General features: G+C 39.3%; 1 protein-coding gene across 3 annotated transcripts in view; it reads left to right on the top strand.

Moving 5' to 3' along the window:
• Positions 1–26,817, top strand: part of CalpC (calpain C) — a 108,567-nt gene that overhangs the window by 72,070 nt on the left and 9,680 nt on the right. For all 3 annotated transcript variants that reach the window (XM_033476050.2, XM_033476052.2, XM_033476051.2), the window contains one exon: positions 1,774–2,056. In XM_033476050.2, the coding sequence (XP_033331941.1) occupies positions 1,774–2,056 (283 nt within the window). The remainder of the gene's footprint in view (positions 1–1,773; positions 2,057–26,817) is intronic.

Here is a 26,817-nt window from a genome sequence, read left to right as displayed (position 1 = left end):
CTAAACATCGGCAATTCGGCCATTACAAATAATATTCGCGTAAAGTATGGTAATTTGTCGCGAACGAACGTTCCTTCGGTGTATTCCCGCAATTAAATGGTGCGAACGTGTAAATTCAATTAAAGTGGCCGGCGCACAATGAAGTTCGTTGATAGTCATCGATTTCATGCATAAGCCATGAGGAGTCTCGATCTTTACGAACGAGAAAAATTCTCAAGTTGCGACCTTTTTTTTTTGTTTCGCGTGAATCATGCGATTCCGCCGGGCCGCCCCTCTCGTTCACCGAGGTTTTTACAATCCACGTGCGCGCGCGCGCGCGAGCGCAACAGGCATCGTTCTTATTCAGTAAAAGTTTTTTGTTTGCCGTGCGCGCTCGGTCGCCGGAGATATTAATCTGATTAGGATCTCGCGCCGGAGCACGCTCCGCGAAGTGTTACGTTCGAACGATTAGATGTGGAACAGAAATAGCGTGCTGAAATTTGTAATAGTACTTTTACATGTGAAACCGAGAGATCTGCAAATGGAACGGTAGTTGCGATAGTCGAGCTTATTCTATTGCGCCCGAGAAGGCCGTTCGAGCATTCGCGAACGATTTAAATGCTGGCGTCACCGAGAAATAATTATGACTTTATAACGAAACGATTGAAAATTTACAATTTTCCGTAAAATGTTAACGGATCATTGTCTCTCTTGTTTCTTTATATCGTTTAATATTTTTTGTCCTCTTCCCTTCGACTTCTTCCTTTGTACTTTTCTCATTTTCTTTTGAATGTACACACAATTCGTAGCATCAAGATATTCTCACTGTAGCACTTTACAAATTAGGTATAATTTGTAAAATTATATATATGTATTATAATATATTATGTGTTCGCGCCGGCTCACATCGAGAACCGCACTGTATAGGTTAGGGTACGCAGTTCGGTAAAGCGTCGCAGTAATGTACATACATAGTTAAAAATTATTGGCCAAATACTGTGTTAGTAAATGATGTTAGTAGCGATTACTTTATCTAAAAATAACGCCAAAATGAATAGCTCATTATAAAAATATTAAATTAAAAATATTAATTAAATATTATAATAATGAATAGCTCATTATTAAAATATAAATGTACCTTTCGCAGCTGTCACCGAAGATGCCCCTTGTTTCACAGCTGCCACTACCAGTATTTCATAAGCTTCCGAATATCAAAAGTATGTCATAAATTAACAATACTAAACATATAAAAAATTATGAGATTCCACTCCTAGAAGATTACGCGCCATAAAATGTTAGATTTGATTACTTTTATAAAATGCCACTGTACATTTGGGGCGTCCAGAGTAATACCCACACTCGCAACTAGGTGACACTAGGTGCGCTAGGTTAACCGTAAACCTAAAATAATTTTTCTGACTTATAGTATTTCCATTTTATATGACAAAATATGCATTTTATGCATATGAAATTGAGTCTTGTGGGGACTCGTCAACAGTTACACCTTTAACAATTTCTTAAATGTAAACTTTGTTAATATAAAAATTATCTTGGAATATGATATAACAATTTTAGTGGTGCCTCAGAGTCACCACTCGAGTGCAAAGGGTTAACATTTAGAAAATAAAGAAACGTCGATTGTACACCGAATGGCTGGGGTGTCGAACGCGTCACGTGACCGTTTCGAGGTTAACAACGCCCTCTTAATTTCGTTCGAGGATTACGGATAACCGTTCGAATCAGCTTTATATCACGAAGAACAGGTTAAAAGCTATGCTCTATTTCGATGTACAGGCGACAAGTGGTTGGTGTCCTGCTTGGGCGTTCTCCACCTGAGCAAAGGACTGTTCTACCGGGTCGTGCCAGCTGACCAAGGGTTCGGCAGCACCGGTGAGCCGTCAGGATCGCCGACCGCCGAATACGCAGGCGTGTTCCGATTCCGATTATGGTGGTGCGGCGCGTGGGTCGAAGTTCTCGTCGACGACAGGCTGCCGGCGATTCACGGCCGGCTGGCTTTCGTGCAAAGTCGTCACAGCGATCAATTCTGGCCGGCTCTTCTGGAGAAAGCGTACGCCAAGTGAGTACATACATACATACATACATACGTATCTATCTATCTATCTCGGTACAACTGCTCTTATTTGTCAGTCACGCGACCGCCTCTCGCCTATGAGACCATTTTCCACTTCTTCTTCTTCTTCTTCTTCTTTTTTCCCCCCTCGCCATACTCGCCGGCTGGTATTTACCCGACGATGGGAATCGGTCACGGGAAAAGCTGTTGGCTCGGTCACGGTAAAAGTAAGCCACGAAAACTCCGTAGCCGCGATGATTTTAACGAACGGATACGCGATGCGCGGACGAACTTTTTTTAGCGGCATCGATTAACGTTATTGCCGCGCAGGTGATGTTGACATTTGTTGTTGCAGAATGATAACTATATATATATAATTATTATATTATTATTATATATAATTTGAACGTAATGAACTTCAGTGATTTCCTCGCGGATTACAAGTGGGCCCATCTCCTTATATTGATGAAATAAAACAAGAAAATAAAATACAATAAAATAAAGTAAAGTAAGATAAAATACAATAAAAATACAGTAAATTCAATTCGATTGAATTAAACTCAAATAAAATACAGTAAAATAAAGTAAAATAAAATAGAATAGAATAAAATACAGTAAATTCAATTCGATTGAATTATGCTAAAATAAAATACAGTAAAATAAAATAGAATAGAATAAAATAAAGTAAATTCAATTCGATTGAATTAAACTCAAATAAAATACAGTAAAATAAAGTAAAATAAAATAGGATAGAATAAAATACAGTAAATTCAATTCGATTGAATTAAACTCAAATAAAATACAGTAAAATAAAGTAAAATAAAATAGAATAGAATAGAATAGAATAAAATACAGTAAATTCAATTGAATTGTGAATTGAAGTCAAATAAAATACAGTAAAATAAAGTAAAATTAAATAGAATAGAATAAAATACAGTAAATTCAATTCGATTGAATTGAACTCAAATAAAATACAATAATTGTATATACAATGAATAAATTGACATTGTCCAAAAGTAGTAACGAATCTTTTTAGATTTGTTATTAAATTCATACAAATCGAATATCATTATAATATCTTACTTGATTCCAAAGGTATACTATATAGCGTAAAGGTTATGTAAGGTTATTAAGTGCACGTTTTTGCGATAAAGTGGTGCCAAGTAGCTGGTGGGTAACGTTCGTGATGGCGCGGAGTGCAAAGGGTTAAGCGAGTTTACCACTCAAGTATCGATCAAGGTTTGTTTGACAACACGCGTACACATCCAATGGAGATTATGACGCGAAGAAACGCGAGTTCGTTCGCCGACGAGCGACCAATTAACCGCGGCATCTAACGCGCAGGATTCCGCGTGGGCGTGGAGAAGGCGATCGCGAACGCGGTTCATCGATCGATCTCGGTGGTAAGGTCGATCTTCGTGCCAGCGCACCATGAACGTCCACCTGGCGAACGCCTACGCCACCCACTGGATCTTACAAGACCGACCGAGATGGTTTCAAAATTATTCAGATATTCGCGTCGACTCGTCCCACGATCCTCCGGATCACGTAACAAATTCAAAGCTCTTCCACGATTCCATGTTTCAACGTTTCCTCGCGCGCACTGTGGAAGCTGTAAAACGCCGTGTTTGGGCCCTAGAAGAGAACGCGCGCGCGCGCGCGGTGCTAACGAAGCCGGCAAACCGAGGCTCTGCGGGATACAATTTTGAAATCTCTGACAGAATTACTAGAATTGACCGTATTCTGTATGAAATGCATCGCTACTTTACGATATTCCAAACACCGATTCCGTCTGCATGGCGTCGCATCGTGTACGGGATGCTTCATGGGAAGTTGCAGAAACTGAACGGTGAACCTTTTTATGTGCATAGAGTTGGAGAAAATAAGTTGATCTGTAATGTTTTAATGGATATTGAAAGGAACGTAGCAAGTAATAAATATGTATAATGACAGATTCGTCTGTAACAGATGATATAAAACCAAGTAGCAACTTTATTCTTTTTTTTAATGGTTTTAATAGATTAACAGTATCCAAATGTTCTGTTATTTATATTATATTATTATATTATGTTACATTACATTATATTACATTACATTACATTTACATTACATTTACATTACATTTACATTACATTACATTTACATCGCATTTACATCGCATTTACATCGCATTTACATCGCATTTACATCGCATTTACATCTCATTTACATCTCATTTACATCGCATTTACATCGCATTTACATCGCATTTACATCGCATTTACATCGCATTTACATCGCATTTACATTATATTATATTATATTATATTGTATTATATTGTATTATATTGTATTATATTGTATTATATTGTATTATATTGTATTATATTGTATTATATTGTATTATATTGTATTATATTATATTATATTATATTATATTATATTATATTATATTATATTATATTATATTATATTATATTATTATCATATTATTGTTATACAATGTTAGATTTTATTCCTCCTATAAAATACCACAGTATTTGGTACGTCCGCAGTAATACCCGCACTTACCCTAAAGTTCCTTTTTCTTCGAAGAAGTTATTCCGACCGAAGAAATTCCGATCGTCGTAATTGCAAAGAAACTGGCACTGCCAGGGGGTTAAGAACGAAGAAGCGCAAAAATCAACCATGCGAAAGCAACCATAACGCAGGGATCGGTAGAAAGAAACGGCTCGACGCACGACGGGTAGAAATGATTCCCGTAGGAGTTTAGACATACATACATATGTACATATTTCCGTCCCGAACTGCGTTTCCGTGCACCGACCTCGCACTTTCCTGCTTGCGTAACTCTCGATTACCGAAGACATCGTTCGTAAATCGTTTCAACGGACATTGCCGGCCCGCGAAAGAAGCGGAGGGCATTAACCGCACGTGGCTATGGAACCGGTGTCCCCCGGGTTCGTCGTTTATTTTAACAACGTCGGTGGACGTCGGCTGCACGGCCCAGAGGAGCCCCTAATGAAAACATAGACGCGGTAACGGTGGCCAGATATCATCGGTAACGAAGCGGCGTGTAATCGAGCGGCTCGCGATCGCGGTAAATTAGCCGGAACGTCATATCGGAGGTACAAGAACGATATCTGCGCTAGCCGGTGGATCACGGTGGATCATTCGCGGTGAATTCTTCGCTGGATTCATGCTGCGTCGCGTAAATTCTTAGGCGCGTAGATCCTCAGGCGCATAGATCTCTAGGCGCGTAGATCCCTAGGCGCGTAGATCCCTAGGCGCATAGATCTCTAGACGCGTAGATCCCTAGGCGCATAGATCCTTAGGCGATTAGATCTCTAGGCGCATAGACCCCTAGGCGCGTAGATCCTTAGGTGCGTAGATCCCTAGACGCGTAGATCCTTAGGCGCATAGATCTCTAGGCGCGTAGATCCTTAGGCGCTTAGATCTCTAGGCGCTTAGATCCCTAGACGCGTAGATCCTTAGGCGCATAGACCTCTAGGCGCGTAGATCCCTAGACGCGTAGATCCTTAGGCGCTTAGAACTCTAGGCGCATAGATCCTTAGGCGCATAGACCTCTAGGCGCGTAGATCCTTAGGTGCGTAGATCCCTAGGCGCGTAGATCGTTAGGCGCATAGATCTCTAGGCGCGTAGATCCCTAGACACGTAGATCCTTAGGAGCATAGATCTCTAGGCGCGTGGATTCCTAGACGCGTAGTTCCTTAGACGCATAGATCTCTAGGCGCGTAGATCCCTAGGCGCGTAGATCCCTAGGCGCATAGATCCCTAGGTGCATTGATCTCTAGGCGCGTAGATCACTAGGCGCATAGATCTCTAGGCGCGTAGATCCCTAGACGCGTAGATCCTTAGACGCTTAGATCTCTAGGCGCGTAGATCCTTAGGCGCATAGAGCCCTAGACGCGTAGATCCTTAGACACATATATCTCTAGGCGCGTGGATCTATAGGCGCATAGATCCCTAGGCGCGTAGATATCTAAGTGCGTAGATCCTTGGGCCCATAGATCCTTAGGCTCGTAGATCCTTAGGTACGTAGATCCTTAGGCACGTAGATCATTTGGCGCTTAGATCCTTAGCTGCATAGATCCTTAGCCGCGTAGATCCCTAGGCGCATAGATCCTTTGGCGCTTAGATCCTTAGGCGCGCGAGTAATGATTCCGCGAGAGAGTGAGAGGGAGAGGGAGAGAGATCTTCCCCGTGGCGTAGGACGCGTTTACGCGGATGAACGAACCACGATGACCGGTTCTGCCGGAGGTCCTTGCTCCTCCTCTTAATCTTTCCGCTGATGACCGTTCCTCCTTCCTTCTTCTCTCCTTCACCTCGTTATCCGCTTCTTGCCCGCGTCCCATCCCGGCCGCGGGCGTTTCTTTGCCATCGGGAACATAAGTCCCGCATCTGGCCGTTGCTCTCGAAACGACCGCGGCCGCGGCCGCGCGACGGCCTCGCCGTGAAAGACGACCTCGCGATTCCGTCCGGCGACGAAAGAGGAGCGGAATCGAACGATAACGATCGGCCAGGTTTCGCCCGGGTTTTTATTCGCCGGGCGGACACGAGGCCGTTACAACCACCATCGGCGATAACGACGACGTCCGCGCCGCCGACCTTGGGCGACCCGCAGCTGCCAGGCCGGCCAGGATCGCAGACACAGTAAATTCTCCCGCAATTGTCCTTCGGCTTGTAAACGATAATGGACAATTTGGGGCGGAGGAGATACGATTATTCCGAGCCCTCGCGCCTTCTTGTTTTTATAGTCGTTTGACGATCGACGACTGTGAAAACGTGCCGCGAGGCTCGCGAAGAATCCTCTCTCCCTCCCCTCTTTCCAAATCGTTCATTTTTGTTTACAAGCTTTTTTCACGGCGATGCAAATCGAGAGAGCGTTGCCAGATGCTGGTACAACCTTGAGAAGTCGCCGCAGGTAGAAGGAATGACAAAGAAAATAATGTAGGCGAAAGAGCTTATTAAATACATAGCTTGTATTATAATATAGCTTATAATATAGCTTATAAAATAGCTTTCAAAAGCTATAAATAAAATAAACAAAAATAGAAATAAAATAGCTTGTAAAGAAAGAAAATAATGTAAGCGAAAAGCTTAAATAAAATATAGCTTATAAAAGCTATAAATAAAATAAACAGAAATAAAAATAAAGTGGCTTAGAAACAAAGAAAATAATATAAGCGAAAAAGCTTATAAAATAGCTTACAAAAGCTATGAATAGAATAAACAGAAATAGAAACAAAATATCTCGTAAGCAAAAAAAATAATGTAAGCGAAAAAGCTTATAAAATATAGCTTATAAAATAGCTTACAAAAGCTATAAATAAAATAAATAGAAATAGAAATAAAATAGTTTAAAAACAAAGGAATTAATGTAAGAAAAAGAGCTTATAAAATATAGCTTATAAAATAGCTTATGTCAAGGTTATGTCAAGGTGTTTTTCGTTAATAACTCGTTAACCATGTCTCGGAGAAAATTATTGTAAAGAAAAAAATTACTCCAAATGACCTCAGGAACCCCTCATTTCCCGGAAGTACCATAATTTTGAGACACCCTGTATCTTGCACAGAGATTCGTCTATTTATCCAAAGCAGTCTGAATACATATAGACTCTGGCGGCTGGAGACTTGAACGCCTGGTTGAAAGTCTCTTCGTCGCACTGCTCGTAGCCGCGCACGCGCGCGCGCGCGCGTTTCCAGTCCCATTCGAATCTTCGATCGTCGATATGCATTCGTTGCATAAAATAGCACGTCGATACGATAATTACAAGAACTAGGAAGTCTGGTCTTCCGTGTAATAATCAGAAAGCTTTTGGCACACTTCCTGTAGGCGCGCCGTGGATTTCAAGTTTTACCTGTTCCGCTGAACACGCTTAACACGCTTAACACGTTGACTGCCACGCGTATTTACAACAAAATCTCCTACAGACCACCCGTGCCGCTATAGGAAGCGTGCGCTGTTAATTCATTTCTGTTTCTGTTCCTGCATGAACAGTTGGAATCTTTGCCGAGTACCAAATGGTATAACTTAAAATCTCTGCCCTTATTTTTTTTCAATAATGAAAAGAGATCGGATTGCCCGGAAGGAGAAGCATAAATAAAATTACATCGTCAGATTCTGATTTGGATACTGATAAATATAATCTTAGTGATAATGAATGTTATGAAGATACTATTGACGAGATTTTACGAGAGAGAATTGGTCATGGAAGAAGAAACAAATGTTGATGATACTGAGGAAGCTACAGTTCAAATAAAAGATACGAAATGGACCGATCAGAGGCACGAGCATATCTGAAAAAACAAACAACTTTTGGTCCACGCTGTCCTGATCAACCTCAACTTTGCAGAGAATGTTTTAATGTTATACACCGCGAATAATTTTTTTAATAAACCATTTTTATAAGAATTCAATAGTTTCATTACCTCCTATAGAATATTTGTCGAAATATTTTCGGAAATCCTTTGTAAGTAGTCAAATCAGCGTCACCCGAATTACGGGTGACGTGGCCTGATGAGAACTTTTGCTATCACCCGAATACGGGTGACGCGGCAGTCAACGTGTTAAACAGTGTTCCAGCCGACAGGGATACAAATACGCAATTCGAAATAAACGATAGGAACGTCGTCTGGTCGGTTGAACGGTCCCTCTGATAAATGGCGTTGCCTCCCTCTGTTCAGTAATTGAAACCCGTGAAATCCGCCTATCCGCGGAAGGGGAACGTAACCCCGTTCAACGATCGGGAACGGAGTTCGCTGTAATTTTGTTATCGAACGCGCGCGCGCGCCCGCGCGCTTCTTGCGTCACAATGACTAACGTATGCGTAACGAGAAATCATTGTAGCCGAGGCTCGAGTAGAAGACGACCGTGTCGCGTCGGGCGAAAGCAGAACGGGCTTATCGTAGGCTATTATTTTCGCTCGAGGACACGATTACTTGGCTTTTACGAGAATCTAAATAAACGCGGCGCGTTAAATCGTTTTGATTTGTTATTAAGTCGTTCCGTAAATCGTGTGATATTTTGACGCTTTTTAATGGGAAGCGATGATTCTTCGTCTCACGATTTTGTATTAATTTCCTTTGATTGGCGACTTCTTATTAATTTCCTGCGATTGACGATTCTTTATTCATTTCCTTTGATTGACGATTCCTTATTCATTTCCTTTGACTGATGATTGTTGATTCATTTCCTTTGATTGACGATTTTTTATTAATTTCCTTTGACTGACGATTTTTGATTAATTTAACTTTGACTGATGATTTTTTATTAATTTCCTTTGACTGACGATTTTTGATTAATTTAACTTTGACTGACGATTTTTTATTAATTTAACTTTGACTGGCGATTTTTTATTAATTTTCTTTGACTGACGATTTTTGATTAATTTAACTTTGACTGACGATTTTTGATTAATTTAACTTTGACTGGCGATTTTTTATTAATTTCCTTTGACTGACGATTTTTGATTAATTTAACTTTGACTGGCGATTTTTTATTCATTTTCTTTGACTCACGGTTTTTTTATTAATTTCCTTTGACTCGCGATTTTTTATTCTTCAATTGACGATCTTTGATTAATTTTCTTTAATTAATTTCCTTTGACTGACGATTTTTTATTAATTTCCTTTGATTGACGATGTTTTATTAATTTCCTTTGATTAACGATTTTTAATTAATTTCCTTCGATCGACGATTTTTTATTAATTTCCTTTAACTGACGATTTTTTAATAATTTCCTTCGATTCACGATTTTTTATTAATTTACTTTGACTCACGATTTTTGGTTAATTTCCTTTAATTGACGATCTTTGATTAATTTTCTTCGATTAATTTCCCTTGACTGACGATTTTTGATTAATTTGCTTCGATTGAGACGATTTTTTATTAATTTCCCTCGATTGACGACTAATTTCGTGAGCCGATTAAATTAATCGACAATTTTTCGGCACGAGGAACGCGAATAAATCTTTTATTACTACTATTTTTCATTACAAATTGAGCAGTTCTAATTTTAAATAGTCTAACAATTAAAAGCATCTTCAAACGTCAATGTTTTTCAATTATTAAGATCAATATTTTCAATCTATTAAGATCATTAAAAAATATATATATATAATTGTTGCTTAGTTTATATTCTTTGCGCTCGGCGCAGACAATTTTTATTCTGCATAAGAATCCGCGATCTATTCGTTAATATTAATAATAGCAAAAATGTTATCGCTCTCAACATAACCACGCATGTATTGGTGCTTCGTTAATAGAATCATTCTGCTACTACTCTAACTATATCTATCAGAACATAAATATTTCTTTTCATATCTAATTCAATAAAGATTAAAGGTCTATCCGATCGAACATTGGATGCCGTTCAAGATTACATAAATCGACATTACGTAAGTGATACTCTAGATGTAACATAGGAAAGACTTTTGTCACCTATTGTGTCATCCATTCAGTCGTGACAAACAAATCGTTCGTCCGCGCTTTATTAGATCATCGAATAGAATTTTCAATATTGACGAAGATGTTTCCCTAGTCGTCTCGAAAGGAGAGTAAACAATTAGCAACGTATTTCCAAAATGAAAAATGTTTGAAGAGTTTTATGGGAAACGCCATGCTATCGCAGAAGTTTCACGAGAAAGAAGAATGAAAGAACGCTTCAAAAAAAAGAATAATAAAAATGCAAATGACTTTCATACGTATAAAATTATGCTATTGACCGCGATACGCGGGAATTATTTGATGAAAGCTACGCCAAAAGTGTGTTAATTAATTGTGCAAAATGTATGTCCCTCGTTTCAATGAGAAAGATATGTATCGCTCTTTGAATTGGCAGCCATGATGGATCGAACTAGAGTGCACTCGTTGTCAGTACATGTCTATATGTATAGTTCAAGTTAGAATGTTGTAAAAAATTGTAATAATTGTATATAATTTATATTATAATATACCTAATATATAACATAATATAATTTAATATAGTGTAATGGAATTAATATAGTATAATGGAATGTAATATAATATAACATAATCTAATCTTATCTAATATGATATAATATATTCTAATATAATGTAATGTACTATAGTATAATATAATATATTCTAATATAATATGATGTAATATAGTACAATATAATATAATATAATATGATGTAATATAGTATAATACAATCTAATATCAAATATAGTATTATGTAATAATTTATTTGATATTAGATTGTATTATACTATATTATATTATATTATACTATATAGCATTATATTATATGCACAGTGGCTGTATTAATATAATAATAATTATTAGTATTATATAACAATTATAATTATTATTATATTAACACAGCCACTGTGCATTAGTCGCGTTTAGAGCTCGCCAGTCCCAGCGTAAAACGCGATCCTGCGCATCGACGAAGCTCCTTCTGAATCCGCAAAGATCGCCCGTTCGGTACGATCGCCCTTGGGAGCGCTCTACGCCAGGTTGTAACATCACAATTTGAAGAGGAGTTACGTGGAGAAGAAACCGAAATGTAGAAAAACGCCATCGTCGTGCACATTTCTAAGTCGACGGCGGTTAGCAATTCCCTTTGCCGTGTGCCGCCCGGCGCGGTGCAATAATTACGGTTCATCGGGCATACCGAGATCGTTTTCTAATTAGCTCGTTTCACCGCGCGTATCCGCTGAAAAACAAGATAATGCGATTTACGTTTGCCCACACGCAGCAGGCGCGCGGCGACGGCTGTTAGGATCGGTCAACAGCATCGGCAAAGGAATCGAGGCCAGGATTCATTAATAATTGATCGCGCGTTGCTGTCTCCCGATGACTTCCGTTCGACGCGGTATGCGCGCGATAGCGCATCGATTAGCACCGGACACGTAGAATCGTCGTCGTCGTCGACGTCGTCTTCGAAAAATCGATTGCACACCGCTGCGAAACCGTTTCGCTCCGTTTCTCGCACGCACACAAGCGAAAAATAGCCCCCCGACCTTCGTCTATTTTTTATTCCGAGATTGATATCGGTTAATAGCGAGATCACAGTTAATTATAAAACGGAGACATCGGGTAATCTTATTTCGTCAAGGCGCGCGCGATCCTAATCGCTTGGCCGGTGCCATTTGCGAGCGCGAAACTCGGGTTCACATATATATATATATATATATAATAAATATAATATATATAATTAATATAATTTTCTATTTAATTTCTATTATAATAATATTCGGATTTTTATAGAAAATAAAAAACGATTAAAGAAAGAAGAAATTTTTAAATATATATGTATATATAATAAATATAATATATATAATTAATATAATTTTCTATTTTTTCTTTTTTTTTTTTTTAATTTCTATTATAATAATATCTATTTATATTCTATCTAATATATAACTCTCTATATATAGGGTGTTTCTTTTATTCGTCCAAATATATGTTCAAAAATATCTTTGAGAAAAAGAGAAATATTATGATAGAAATATTATGATCGCGCTTTTCTCCTTCAAGGTCATTTTTTCTAAGTTTCGAAGGTCGTCGTCACTTCTTGCGTATTAACACCTGTTATTTATGTCAAAATTATGTCGTAATAATAATAATGTCAAATAACCTCGAAATAATTTCTTAATCATTCTACTGCTTTAAATTGCAGCTAATTTTGCTATGAACGCACAAAAATGCGCATTATAATGATTGCAGTAGAACCTCGATTATCCGGACCAGTTTTGTCGAGTTAATTGTTCGGATAATGGAGCAATTATTCGGTTGGACGACTCCCTGACATTTTTACCGTGTTGTATAATTTTAGTTCGGTTGCTATACATCGTTTTAGATCGAATTGTTCATCGCGTGGAACGAATCGAAATAATTGATAAGGCGATGGCGATCCGGATAATCGAGTTTCTATTCTCGTACTTCAAATTCGAGCTCTCTTTCGAAATCTCTGCTCATCGAATATCGTTCCAGGATGACCGCTACCGTATAATCGATCGTGTTAGCCGTTAGATAGCACGGCTTCCTTCCCTCGGAAGATGAAATTTTCTTCATTGACACACTAACTTTAAGACTAGTTGAGAGAAAGTGCTGAACTCTTTCCGAACAGGTTTGGCGCGCACCGTTTGCCCATTGGATCTGGTAATTAGTAGACTGTGAACCTGTATATATGTACATTTAAACTAGCGCGAATGCGTGTTACAAAAAGAAAAAGGTGTAAATGAATTCCTCTAAAAAAGGAGCTACAATAAATTCCTCTTAATTGACACGCTCAGATTGCGCGCAAAAGTGGGCAATTTGGGGAGAGGAGATACGATTGTTTGAGCCATATTTATTGAGCAAGGCTCAATAGACTCGAGAAAATTGTGTGATTATAAATTTACGTTGTAACATTTTCTTCGTTTCAAATTTTGTTAAAAATTCGCCACAATTGCTAAACCGTGGATCTGTTTGAGCCATATTTATTGAACATGGCTCAATAGTCTCAAGAAAATTGAGAGAATAATCGTTGCAACAAATCTGTGTGTTCATAAATTCATGTTGCAACATTTTCTTGGTTCCAAATTTTGTTAAAAATTCGCCACAATTGCTAAATCGTGGATCTATTTGAGCCATATTTATTGAACAAGGCTAGAATAATCGTGTCTCCTCTTCCAAAATTGTCCACTTTTGTGCGCAACCTGAGCGCGAATTATGGAGAATTTATTATATTATATATAATTTAATATATTCTGATAATTTATTATATTCTGATTTTGTCCAGGAGGAGTAATCTTATCTTTCTATCGAGTTATCCTAATTTCGATGAAACGGTGCGCAACGGTGGTATTTTGCACAGAGATCTACGGTTTAGCAATTATAGCGAAAATTATAGCGAATTTTTTTGACATACTTTTGGAACGAAGGAAATGTTACAACGAAAATTGTTTAAATGTAAGAATTTTTAAACATATCAATTATATTAGAATGTGTGTTATATCCGAGACCAAATAATTCTTAATAAAAGAATGTCCCGAATAAAAATTATTCGGTGCACAGTTTCTAAAAAATCGCAGCACTAAATGTTGCCAAAGAACTTTTTTATCTAACAGAAAAAAAGACAAAATCGTTGCAATTCTTCCTAGCATAACCGTACATTATTTATGCACAAATCGATTAATCTTTGAATTCCCTTCAAAAAATTATTAACATATTTAGGTCGATAATTAATCGGTTCAGAAGTTACGATTATTGTTCCGAACGCCAATGAGATCGCATCGCTGTACGACGCGGCGCGACGAAAGCGCGCGAGACGCCAGAAATTCGGCGACCGGTGCCGATCGATTCCTCGACGCGACGAACGCGCGCGAGACGCCAGAAATTCGGCGACCGGTGCCGATCGATTCCGCGACGCGACGAACGCGCGCGAGACGCGAAAAAATTCGGCGACCGGTGCCGATCGATTCCGCGACGCGACGTACGCGCGCGAGACGCGAAAAATTCGGCGACCGGTGCCGAGCGGTGCCGATCGATCCCGATCGATTCCGCAGCACGACGGGAAGTCGCGGAACCGATTCTCGTTCGTCCACGGTAAACATCAATTTTCGCCGCGCGCCGCGTCACCGGATCCCGCAATTTCCGAGCGCGGCCGCAATTTTCGCGAATCGTAATTGCACGGCTGCGGAGTCACGAGAACGAAGGCCACGGAATGGGGGCCGGGCTCGGGGGTTCCGGCGGCCTCGCGCGCTTCCTCCGACGCGAACAGAAAATTCCGGCACGGCTCGGTCCGTCCGATAACAGAATCCGAACGCGGCCGAAGGAAAAACTCCGTCCGGCGTGCCGGGAAATGACACGCGGAGATCCTATCGTCGTTCGCGAATCGCGATAACGATCGCCGACGCATTGCTTAAGCGATTACCGAGCGCGCGCGTGTCTAACGACGCGCTCTTTTTCTCGACGTGGTCAAACGGGTTCCCGTGAAACTCGCGACATTATCTCGCGTTTACCGTCGCTTAGTCTCGATTCCCCGTGTTACGTCGCCGCGAAACGCTTTTTAAAGAGGGCGAACGACGATCATTGGCTCGTGGAACGAAACCGGTAATGGCGCCTCGATGAATTTATGCGGATTTATTATGCGGCTACCGCGGAGTCGTGGACCGACATTTATGAAACGGTTTTACCGGTGTAAGACGGCGCGAGCTTTATTCGAGCTGATTACTTAATTTAATAAATATTAAAACATAGTTTGATTTTAATTTAACTTCTTTTTTACGTGTTGGATACGACGATTTTGAGGAAATATGTGCGATATTGATTATAAAATGTTTTGGAAGTAAATGAGAAACGTATACTGTTGGGTGTCTCGTAATTATGTTAATAATTGGGAAGAGGTGATTCCTGAGGAAATTTGAAGCAACTTTTTCCTTAGCGAAAATGCGATCCGCGGCTTCGTTTACGAGTTATTCGCGAAAAACAGTGACCAATGAGAGGCGAGCTCTAGGCGACGCGAGGCGGCCGAGCCAACGAGCGCGCGAAGCCCGGTTCCCGCTGATTGGCTCGGCTGCCTAGCGCTAGGCGAGCTCGCATTTCGTTGGTCATTGTTTTTCGCGAATAACTCGTAAACGAAGCCGCGGATCGCATTTTCGCTAAGGAAAAAGTTGCTTCAAATGGCCTCGGGAATTAATTAACGTAACATATTAATTAGAAATATTAAATATTATTATATATTAATAACAGAATAATTAACATAATTATGGGTACCCTGCATAACTGTCAAAATGACTAGTTTCTGGTTTTTTGTTTTACGGATCGTAAATGTTATATAAATGTTTCTACGAGATATATCTCAGATTAACATTTTTACTCGAGCGTATATTGTAATAGAAATCGTACGATGTTTAAATAAACTTCAATCTCGTAAATAAATGAATTGTTTTACTCGAGCATTTACTGTAATAAAAATCGTACGAAGTTCAAATAAAATTCGATTTCATAAATAAATAAATTTCTTTACTCAAACATATAATATGAATCGTACGAAATTTAATTAAAATTCAATCTCGTAAATAAACAAACTTGTTTACTCGAGCATATATTACAATATAAATCGTACGAAGTTCAAATAAAATTCGATCTTATAAATAAATGAACTTACTTACTCAAGCATATATTATAACACATAAATCGTACGAACTTCAACTAAAATTCAATCTCGCAATTACTATAAAACAATGTACACAATTCGCTTCTAGAACTTAGTGTCAGTTGCAGTCTCGAAACAGCGCGATTAGATTCGAAGTAGTCGACCGTAGAATTGCAGAAACAACGACGAAACTCGATCGACGATGAAATCCCTCGGTCACGCTAGACTCTCGATCGTCCCAGAATTTTTGTATCCCAACCGCGCAACGTCAACTTTTAATCGCGGTCATCGATCACGCTAACAATGTCGGCCCATTGATGGCCAACTCTGACTGCCGGACCATTAACATCGGCTGTCGGCCTGGCCGGCTGTTCCCCGCGTCTCTAGGAATCAAGATTTATCCCGTCGCGTACGTTCGCGCGACAACTTTGAGAGGCAAGGTTGACATTCCGCTTTGAGAAATCGCGAAGAAAACAGTGGGAATCCCGCGGCCCCGTGCCCGCCGGATGATAAAGCGCGATGACTTTCGTGACGACGATATATTAGTATTCCGCTCGGTCTGGTTTAATGTTCTCCAAGATGGCGGCCCGCCGATGGCACACTTCCTCGCCGTGGGGAGAGAGAGGATCGGTCCCCCGATCGACCTTTCCTCTTTCACGATAACCCCGTCGCGGTAGATCCCATCGATCCGGAACGTTGTTCGGCTAGCCCGGGCGTATATGAATCCGGGGACCGGTATTAAAATCAGTTAGAAAGCTCACATTCGTCGCGTGCCAACGCGACCGTGCGCGCGCGCACGCGCTCGCCCCTTTAAACAAACCGAAGAATTATGCTCGTCGCGATTCTCCGCGATTTCCATTAGAAATCAGTAGCTTAGCTCGCTGCGGTACTTGAACCGGCAAATAATCGGCGGGCGTACGCGCGCCGCGTACACAGCGCGTGCACCTCGCCTCGGAAATTACAGTTTTTACTCGCCGACTACGATGCAGCTCGGCTGTGTCTCGCGACGATTCGATTATGTCGGTGCAAACGTATATGCGGCGCGTTAACTTTTACTGGAACGGTGACGCGCCAACGTGTCGCGTCCGTCGATTTTTTTAATCGACCCGCATAGCTTTCGTGGTTTATTCGTAAGGGTTGTTTTGAATTTTTGGGGGATGTTCTGGTGGGAATGTGGTTGTGATCTTTCCATTTGAGTGCTATTATTACTTGCTGAGATTTTTGGGGGTGTTTTTTGAATGGGAATTATTCTCGGAGACCTTTTCTTAAAACCATGTTAATGTGAATTAATATTATTAATAATATTATTATTTATGATAATATATAATAATATAATAATATAACAATATATAATATATAATAAAATATAATAGTATTATTATTATTAATAATAATTAGTAATATTAATCCTTCGCACACTTCTGGCACCTAGGAAAAGCCGAGGAAAATTACACGAATTCGAAGCGACAGTTCAGATGAATTTTGAGATATGTTCTTGCGGGGCTATTTATACGCAAATTAGTTGAAATGAAAGCTAGAAGTGTCTACTTTAAGATAGGGTAGATTATATTGCGATGGAATGACGAGAACATTTTGAAACATTAAAAGGTTTGTCAACCCTAAATTGCCAACCTCTGACGTCGTGGGGTTGCCAAGATTTAAAAGGAACAGTTAAGATGGATTTTATGATACGTTCTCGAGGAGCTATTTCTACCCAATTTAGCTGAAATGAAAACTGAAAGTGTCTACTTCAAGACAGGGTAGATTAGATTGCGATGGAATGACGAGATCATTTTGAAAAATTAAAAGGAATCGATCTTTGACATCATGGGGTCGACAAGATTTAAAAGGAAAGGTTCAGATGGATTTTATGATACGTTCTCCTGGAGCTATTTCTACGCAATTTAGCTGAAATGAAAGCTGAAAGTGTCTACTTCAAGACAGGATAGATTAGATCGCAATAGGACGATAATATCGTTTTCAAAAATTAAAAGAAATCGACCTCTAACATCATCTTCGTTCTGGTTTTCGAAAAGGATCACGTCTTTCGACCAACATCCACGCGAAACGGTAACTTTTATTGGACAAAGTGATCTTTCTCGAATAGCTTTAGAATTTTCATCTCCCCATCTCGCCGAAGACGACGTTCTATAAAAACAAAATGCATCGATCGAATGATGTTGTAACAACCAATCGACGAAATTTCTGCATTGCAAATCGTCACGTTCTTTCGAGTCTTGCGTAAATTGAATTTTACCAGCGTGCAAATGCAAATCTTTATGGAAAATTCGCCGCGAACCGCCGTAAGAAACGTTCGATTCTCGAGAACAGCGTGGAATCGATGTTGTCGGTTCGTTAGCAACACTTTCGCGAACGGCGGCAATGTTTCCATTCGAGCGAGCTGTTCTCGGTCCGTCAGACTTCCGATTCGTCACGAACGGATCCCGTTTTATCAAATTTGTCGACCAAATTTCGAATTCTTCGCTCGGACGTACGATTATGTACGCCGAAAAAATCACGTAATTCGAACACCGATTTTTAGAATAAATTTGAGTAACTTTAGCACGCTCTTCAATCGCATACGACTCCATTCGTCATTCCATCGCAATCTAATCTACCCCGTCTTAAAGTAGACACTTTCCGCTTTCATTTCAGCTAAATTGCGTAGAAATAGCTCTCCGGGAACGTATCTTATCATCCATCTGAACTTTTCCTTTTAAATCTTGTCGACCCCATGATGTCAAAGATCGATTCCTTTCAATTTTTGAAAACGATATTATCGTCCTATTGCGATCTAATCTACCCTGTCTTGAAGTAGACACTTTCAGCTTTCATTTCAGCTAAATTGGGTAGAAATAGCTCCTCGAGAACGTAACATAAAATCCATCTTAACTGTTCCTTTTAAATCTTGTCAACCCCACGACGTCAGAGGTTGGCAATTTAGGGTTGACAAACCTTTTAATGTTTCAAAATGATCTCGTCATTCCATCGCAATATAATCTACCCTATCTTAAAGTAGACACTTCTAGCTTTCATTTCAACTAATTTGCGTATAAATAGCCCCGCAAGAACATATCTCAAAATTCATCTGAACTGTCGCTTCGAATTCGTGTAATTTTCCTCGGCTTTTCCTAGGTGCCAGAAGTGTGCGAAGGATTAATATTACTAATTATTATTAATAATAATAATACTATTACATATTATTATAAATTATATTGTTACATTATTATGTATTATTATTATAAATAATAATATAATGAGATAATAATAATATAAAGAAAGTGACGAAAAAAGGAACAAGCATGGCATTCGACGGTTATTCTCGTTCGACATGCTAAAGATACTTTTGAACGACCCTGTACCTGCAGCCAGCTTCCACAGTGATATGGAAAATATCGCGTACGCGCGTGACGTTTCGTGAATCGAATGTAAATTGAAGCGGCACCAGGTGGCCCGCTCTATTCATGGGAATTGCTTACAGTTCGCAGCAAGAAACGCTTCGGCTCGAGGAACGCTTCGGCTCACCCGATGCCAGAAACTCGCGAGAGCCGAGAGTGGCTCGTCTTAGCGTGCTAGTAGAAAAAAAAAGAAAATATGTACTCTGTTATACACCGATGCCCGATGCCCGATGTGTGACCATCGAGAAATCCGAATTCGATGTAGCCTCGGAATGCCGGGTTATATTCAGCGGGCCGCCGCGTATACATATATGTATGTATGTATGTACATATTTGCGCACGCACATGCCCCGGCTAAGCAAGTATAACCGCGGATACTTTCACTCGGCGAGTAGTCGGTTCGTTGGTTGCCAGCAATGGATCGGAGGTCAGTGCACCGGTGACCACAGTCCACGCTCGGTATCCGCGGCCACGAAACTACTGCACAACCATCGTGTTCCGCCGCCGCCACTGACGCCGACGCCGCTCGAAAAACGATCCTCATTAGCAGTTTAATCGTTTTTATCGGGCTCTTTGTCCCTTACGAAACAGATCGCGAGCGGAATACTTCCTCGTTTAGAGGTGGTCACGCCGGGTCATCCGCTCTTCGCGACCTCGGGCGCCCGATTATTTCTCTTAGGGCTGGCTGTCCACTGGCCGTTTAGGCGAACTTTGATTGTGCTTTTTTGGTACCGTAGAACTTTGATTATTCCGATTCGAAATTGATAGTTTGATGCTTTTTATTTTGGATCGAGTTTATTGGGCGTTTGCTGACCGTTTAGATGAGCTTTTATTGCCCATTTTTTGGTACCGCAGAACTTTGATTATTCGGATTCAGAATTGATAGTTCGATGCTTCTTATTTTGGATCGAGTTTAATGGGCGTTTGATGACCGTTTATACGAGCTTTAATTGCCCATTTTTTGGTACCACAGAACTTCAATTATCCAAATTTAAAATTGATAGTTCAATTCTTTTTATTTCCGTCAATTTTATTGGTCGATCTCTGACCACTTAGTCGAGCTTTAATTGCCTTTTTTTTGGTACCATAGAACTTCAATTATCCGAATTCAAACTTGGTAGTTCAATTCTTTTTATTTTCCATCAATTTTATTGGGCGTTTACTGACCGTTTAGTCGAGTTTTAATTGCCTATTTTTTGGTACCATAGAACTTCAATTATCCGAATTCAAACTTGATAGTTCAATTCTTTTTATTTTCTATCAATTTTATTGGTCGATTTCTGACCACTTAGTCGAGCTTTAATTGCCTATTTTTTGGTACCATAGAACTTCAATTATCCGAATTCAAACTTGATAGTTCATTCTTTTTATTTTCTATCAATTTTATTGGTCGATTTCTGACCACTTAGTCGAGCTTTAATTGCCTATTTTTTGGTACCATAGAACTTCAATTATCCGAATTCAAAATTGATAGTTCCATTCTTTTTATTTTCCATCAATTTTATTGACCTTTACTGATCGTTTAGGCTCAAAGCACTTTTGTTCGGGTCAATTATTATCCTTCGAATGGAAGATTTATATTAACCCTTTGCACTCGAATGGTGACCCTGAGCCATCGCAAGAATTGTTGCATTAAGTTCAAAAGCACACTTTTATTTCTATTTAAAAAACTGTCAATAATGTAACGGTCGTACGAGTAACAATACTCAATTTCATATGCATGTAATGCCTTATGTTGTATAAAATGAAAATAGAATAGATAGAAAAAAACGATTTTGGATTTCCAGTTAAAATGGCTTCGGGTGCAAAGGGTTTATAGTTTATCTAGAATAATATTCGAATACATTATATTATGCATTATTATTATTATGCATATATGTATATTAATGGTCATCTTCTTTTACATAATCCGTGCAGGATAATAAATAACCCGTGCAGGCAATTCGAACGATGCACAAGGGATGAACCACAAATGGCGCGTTTATTTCGCGAGATTGGATTAAATTACATGTTATCATTAGTCTCGAACGTCTACAAAACCGTACAATCGTCTCGAATAATTTATACGAAAGCAGGAAGTGCATATATGCAGAATTATTTCGTTTGCATCCAGAGCTATTTTAAGATAAGAAAGTGTATATATTACATGTACAACGTTGCAGTTTCCTGAAACGTTGAACTGCGTCGCAACGCGTGTATCAGAAACTTATGCAAATTCGCAATGCATTTGTTATCATTAGACTGCGAATTTTACGAGTAGATCAAATTTAAAACGGTGACGATATTTAAATAATTTCATGATACTATTATATTTAACACTATTATATGTTTAACTCGTTAAAATCATTAAGAAACGACTTCAATGTTTGTTAAGTTCCTGCATCTTGCAATCAATGCGAGTAAACTTTTATTTTGCATAAATATCCGCAGTCTATTTATCGTACTTCGAGTTTCAACAATACATTGCATCCGATGCAACAAAGAGCATAAACATTTGTACGATTTAAAAATGTTATCGTGTATTACCGTCGACTAATTAAGGTAGTATTTTTAATTAATATATTGTATATATAATATATAATAATATAATATTAATAATATTAAAATATAATTTATTTATTTTTTTATTTATTTATTTTTTATAATTAATAATATTAATATATAATAATGTATTATTAATATTAAGTACATAAATGTCTACGTAGTTTCTATACGATGTTGTAATTAATAGGCTGAGAATTTTACACGAAATTGTTTATTACCAAAATTGGGAAATTTAAAATTGTAGAAAGATTAAAAGAATTTAAAAATTGTCAATGTAGTATCTTTAATCTGCCAACGCGATTAAGGAATGAATAAACTTGCTATTTAGTTTCATTTTGTTGCAATTGAGGCAGACCCCCAATACTTTTACCACCGGTCTCCGCTACAAAGAGAAACAAGAACAAACAAACAAACAAACAACAAACACACACACACACACACAGGGAGAGAGAAAGAGAGAGAGAGAGAGAGAGAGAAAGAAGAGATATCGAAATAAGTTGAAACGTATATATTTACGTGTGCGTATCTGCATACAATGCGACAATAGTAGCGCGAAAAGGACTGCGAGTGACATCGCGCATCCGCGCGCAACTTCGTCACCCCGTTAGACGGTCACGGGACGGAAGTACGTCAATGCAGGACTCGCGTTACCGTTTGTTCGCAAACTGACAACGGTATAGTCACATAGTCGGCGTAGTGTTTCGAGATCGGCCGTTGGCGCACTGACCCCTGCGACAATTGCAGCGTTGCACGAGATCCCTTATGTTATACGGGTCTCTTTCTCCCCTTTTTCTCTCTTTCTTTCTTTCTCTCTAACTTTCTCCCTCTTTCTCTCTTTTTCACTCTCTTTATTTCTCTCTATCTTTCTCTCTCTTTCTTTATTTCTCTCTATCTTTCTCTCTCTTTCTTTATTTCTCTTTATCTTTCTCTCTCTTTCTTTATTTTTCTCTATCTTTCTCTCTCTTTATTTCTCTCTATCTTTCTCTCTATTTCTTTATTTTTCTCTACCCTCTCTCTTTATTTCTCTCTATCTTTCTCTCTCTTTCTTTATTTCTCTCTATCTTTCTCTCTCTTTCTTTATTTCTCTTTATCTTTCTCTCTCTTTCTTTATTTTTCTCTATCTTTCTCTCTCTTTATTTCTCTCTATCTTTCTCTCTATTTCTTTATTTTTCTCTATCCTCCTCTCTCTTTATTTCTCTCTATCTTTCTCTCTCTTTCTTTATTTCTCTCTATCTTTTTCACTCTCTTTATTTCTCTCTATCTTTCTCTCTCTTTCTTTATTTCTCTCTATCTTTTTCACTCTCTTTATTTCTCTCTATCTTTCTCCCTCTTTCTCTCTTTTTCGCTCTCTATCTTTCTCTCTTTTCCAGTCTCTATCTTTCTCCCTCTTTCTCTCTTTTTCACTCTCCCTCTTTCTCTCTTTTTCACTCTCTATCTTTCTCTCTTTTTCACTCTCTTTCTCTCTCTTTCTGTCTCACTCTCTTTCTCCCTCTTTCTCCCTCTTTCTCTCTCTTTCTGTCTCACTTTCTTTCTCTCTCTCGCTGTCTCACTCTCTCTCTTCGATTCTCACCCTGGTTCCTTATGCTATACGAGTCTCTCTCTTTCTCTACCTCTCTCTCTCTCTTTTTCTCTTTCTCTCTCTTCGATTTTCATCCTGGTCTCTTATGCTATACGAGTCTCTCCCTTTCTCTTTTTTCTCCCTCTCTCTTTCTCTCTTCGATTTTCACCCTGATCTCTTATGCTATACGAGTCTCTCTGTGTCTCTCTCTCCTATTCTCATCCTCGTCGACGCGCGTGTCCGAATAAAATTCTCGAAAATTTTATGCACCCCTTGCCGCGCGCTTGGAACGCGACCGCCGGAGAACGGTTTTATAAACAATAAACATCAACCGTACAATCTGCTTGAACATCGAGCCAATTCTCACAGTCGTCCGGCGTTCTTCGAGACCGCGATACAACGGAGCCGCGGCGGTAGCGGGAGGGAGAGAGAGGGGGGGGGGGAGGGCGCGGATCGAAAGTAAAAATTTGTCATCGTACCGCCGTCACGCGAAAAACTGTTACGTGAAAACTATCGTCACGCGACAGCGAGAAAAAAAAATAGTTGCCCGGCGAAGTGTTACCCGCAGTTATCCGACCTTATTTGACCACGATGCTTTCGATTTGCAACAAGCAGATTTTAAGTTATTAACAGGAAATTAAGACCGTGCGCAAAGTGTTACAACAAGCCCGTTACCTGGACGGTTGCAATAAAGATGGAAATAATTGCGTCGGTACAGTAAAAATAAACATAAATTCGCGTAATTACAGGTTATTCTTATCTTTACCCTTCTTGCGTAAAAAGCCATTACTTGTGCGCGAAATAAGTATAAATAAATGACGATATGATCGTCGCAACGCGCTCGCCGCCTTCCAGAAACAGTTTCTTCGGGGTATCGGGAAAAGTCGTTTTAATCGGCCGGCACGTTAATTTGCTGGACCGCGGTCTTTTATGCGGATTTTACGATAAAAAGAGAGAATGGCTAGGTGAAATTCCAAGGAATGAAGACATTAAAAGAATTTAAGGACTGCTCCTACTTTCTTCTACGTTTAACGAAATCGTCGAGAGAGAAGAAATTAATTTCAATTCGGATATCGGTCCTTCGCAATTAACTTTCTCTCTCTCTCTCTCTCTCCCTCTCTCTCTCTCTCTTCGATTCTCACCCTGGCCCCTTATGCTATACTATTTTCTATACTGTTCTATACTTGCTATACTATTTCTCTCTTTCTCTCCCTCTCTCTCTTTTTTCTTTCTCTCCCACTCTCTCTCTTTTTTCTTTCTCTCCCACTCTCTCTCTTTTTCTCTTTCTCTCCCACTCTCTCTCTTTTTCTCTTTCTCTCCCACTCTCTCTCTCTCTCTCTCTCTCTCTCTCTCTCTCTCTCTCTCTCTCTCTCTCTCTCTCTCTCTTCCATAAAGGGTTAACCCTTTGCACTCGAGTGGTGACTCCGAGGCACCGCGAAAATAGTTACACCACGTTCCAAGATAATTTTCATCATAACTAAGCTTACGTATATTAAGAATTGTTAAAAGTCTTAACTGTTGTACGAGTCACAAGACCCAATTTCATATGGATAAAATGCACTTTGTCATTAGAATGGAAATACCATAAGTCGGGAAAGTTCATTTAAATTTACAATTAATATGGCTTCGAGTGCGAAGGGTTAACACGCGAAAATGTAACAGTATTTACGGCGTTCGAATATTTTTATCAGCGAAGCTCGGTGCTTATTTCAAATAAAATAAATACATTGTAAATACTGCATACATACGATTGGATTATTTTCTAATTTTATTGAAACAATCTTGGGATTTCCCTCTTGCTATAACTAAAATATTAACACGTGAAAATGTAACAATATTTACGGCGTTCGAATATTTTTGTCAGCGAAGCTCGGTGCTTATTTCAAATAAAATAAATACATTGTAAATACTGCATACATACGATTGGATTATTTTCTAATTTTATTGAAACAATCTTGGGATTTCCCTCTTGCTATAACTAAAATATTAACACGTGAAAATGTAACAATATTTACGGCGTTCGAATATTTTTGTCAGCGAAGCTCGATGCTTATTTCAAATAAAATAAATACGTTGTAAATACTGTATACACATGATTGTATTATTTTCTAATTTTATTGAAACAATCTTGCGATTTCCCTTTTGCTATAGGCACAAAATTGTTTCAAACATTTCGCATTAACATACATATTTCACTAAAAAAAAAGAAAGCTAAAAAGAAAGAAAGAAATCTAACCGTTCGAATATTTTTCTCAGCGAAGCTCGGTGCTTATTTCAAATAAAATAAATACGTTGTAAATACTGTATACATACGATTGGATTATTTTCTAATTTTATTGAAACAATCTTGCGATTTCCCACTTGCTATAGACACAAAATTGTTTCAAACATTTCGCATTAACATACATATCTCACTAAAAAGAAGGAAGCTAAAAAGAAAAAAAGAAATCAAACCGTTCGAATACGTACTTTCGTTAGCCACTGTAACGTCAATTCGCGTCGGATCGGTCATTTCCTTCGGGCGTGATTCGATCAATGAAATAGGTGAGCATCATTATCCAGTTACATATATCCCGTGCCGTTCCGACCCCGCGCGGAACCGTCCCGGAGATTCTCTTTCCGCCGTGGTAATTGCGAAACGCCGAATCGGAAGGCCATACACGGGGCACAATTGGAAAACGGATCTCCCGTTCGGCGTAGCGCGCCTTGTCTTCCCTGAGAAAATACCCATGTGACTGACTTTAACGCGTGTGAATGGTTACGGTTTAGAGACTCGGCGGCTGGCCGCGTGCATGCGCGCGTAAACGAAAGCTCGAGCGGATAAGATATACGCGCGCGGGTCTCGGGTGGCGTCGCGGCGTGCCTAGCGAGACGGGCCCAGAGAAAACCCCGTTATCTCTGGAATACTAATTCCCGCAGGAACGGCACCGGCAGCACGCCGGCGATACGGTTGTGTGTGCCAACGTCACTTTTCGTTATTATTGGATTGGCGGCAAAGTAATTTCGGTATTTCAAATGTGAAATAATTGACATTTTTTTTCTATGCAAGAAAGGAACTTTAATCAGTCAAATATTCTCCATTCTGTTCGATTACCTTTTGCCTTTATTTCTGGTAACTTCATGATTCCGCGGTCATAAAACTTCTGGTCCTTACA

Source organism: Megalopta genalis, chromosome 1, assembly GCF_051020955.1.
Source record: "Megalopta genalis isolate 19385.01 chromosome 1, iyMegGena1_principal, whole genome shotgun sequence".
In the NCBI taxonomy this organism is placed as follows: domain Eukaryota; kingdom Metazoa; phylum Arthropoda; class Insecta; order Hymenoptera; family Halictidae; genus Megalopta; species Megalopta genalis.
Note: the sequence above shows the minus strand (reverse complement) of the source record. Positions and strands in the feature narration are given on the sequence as shown.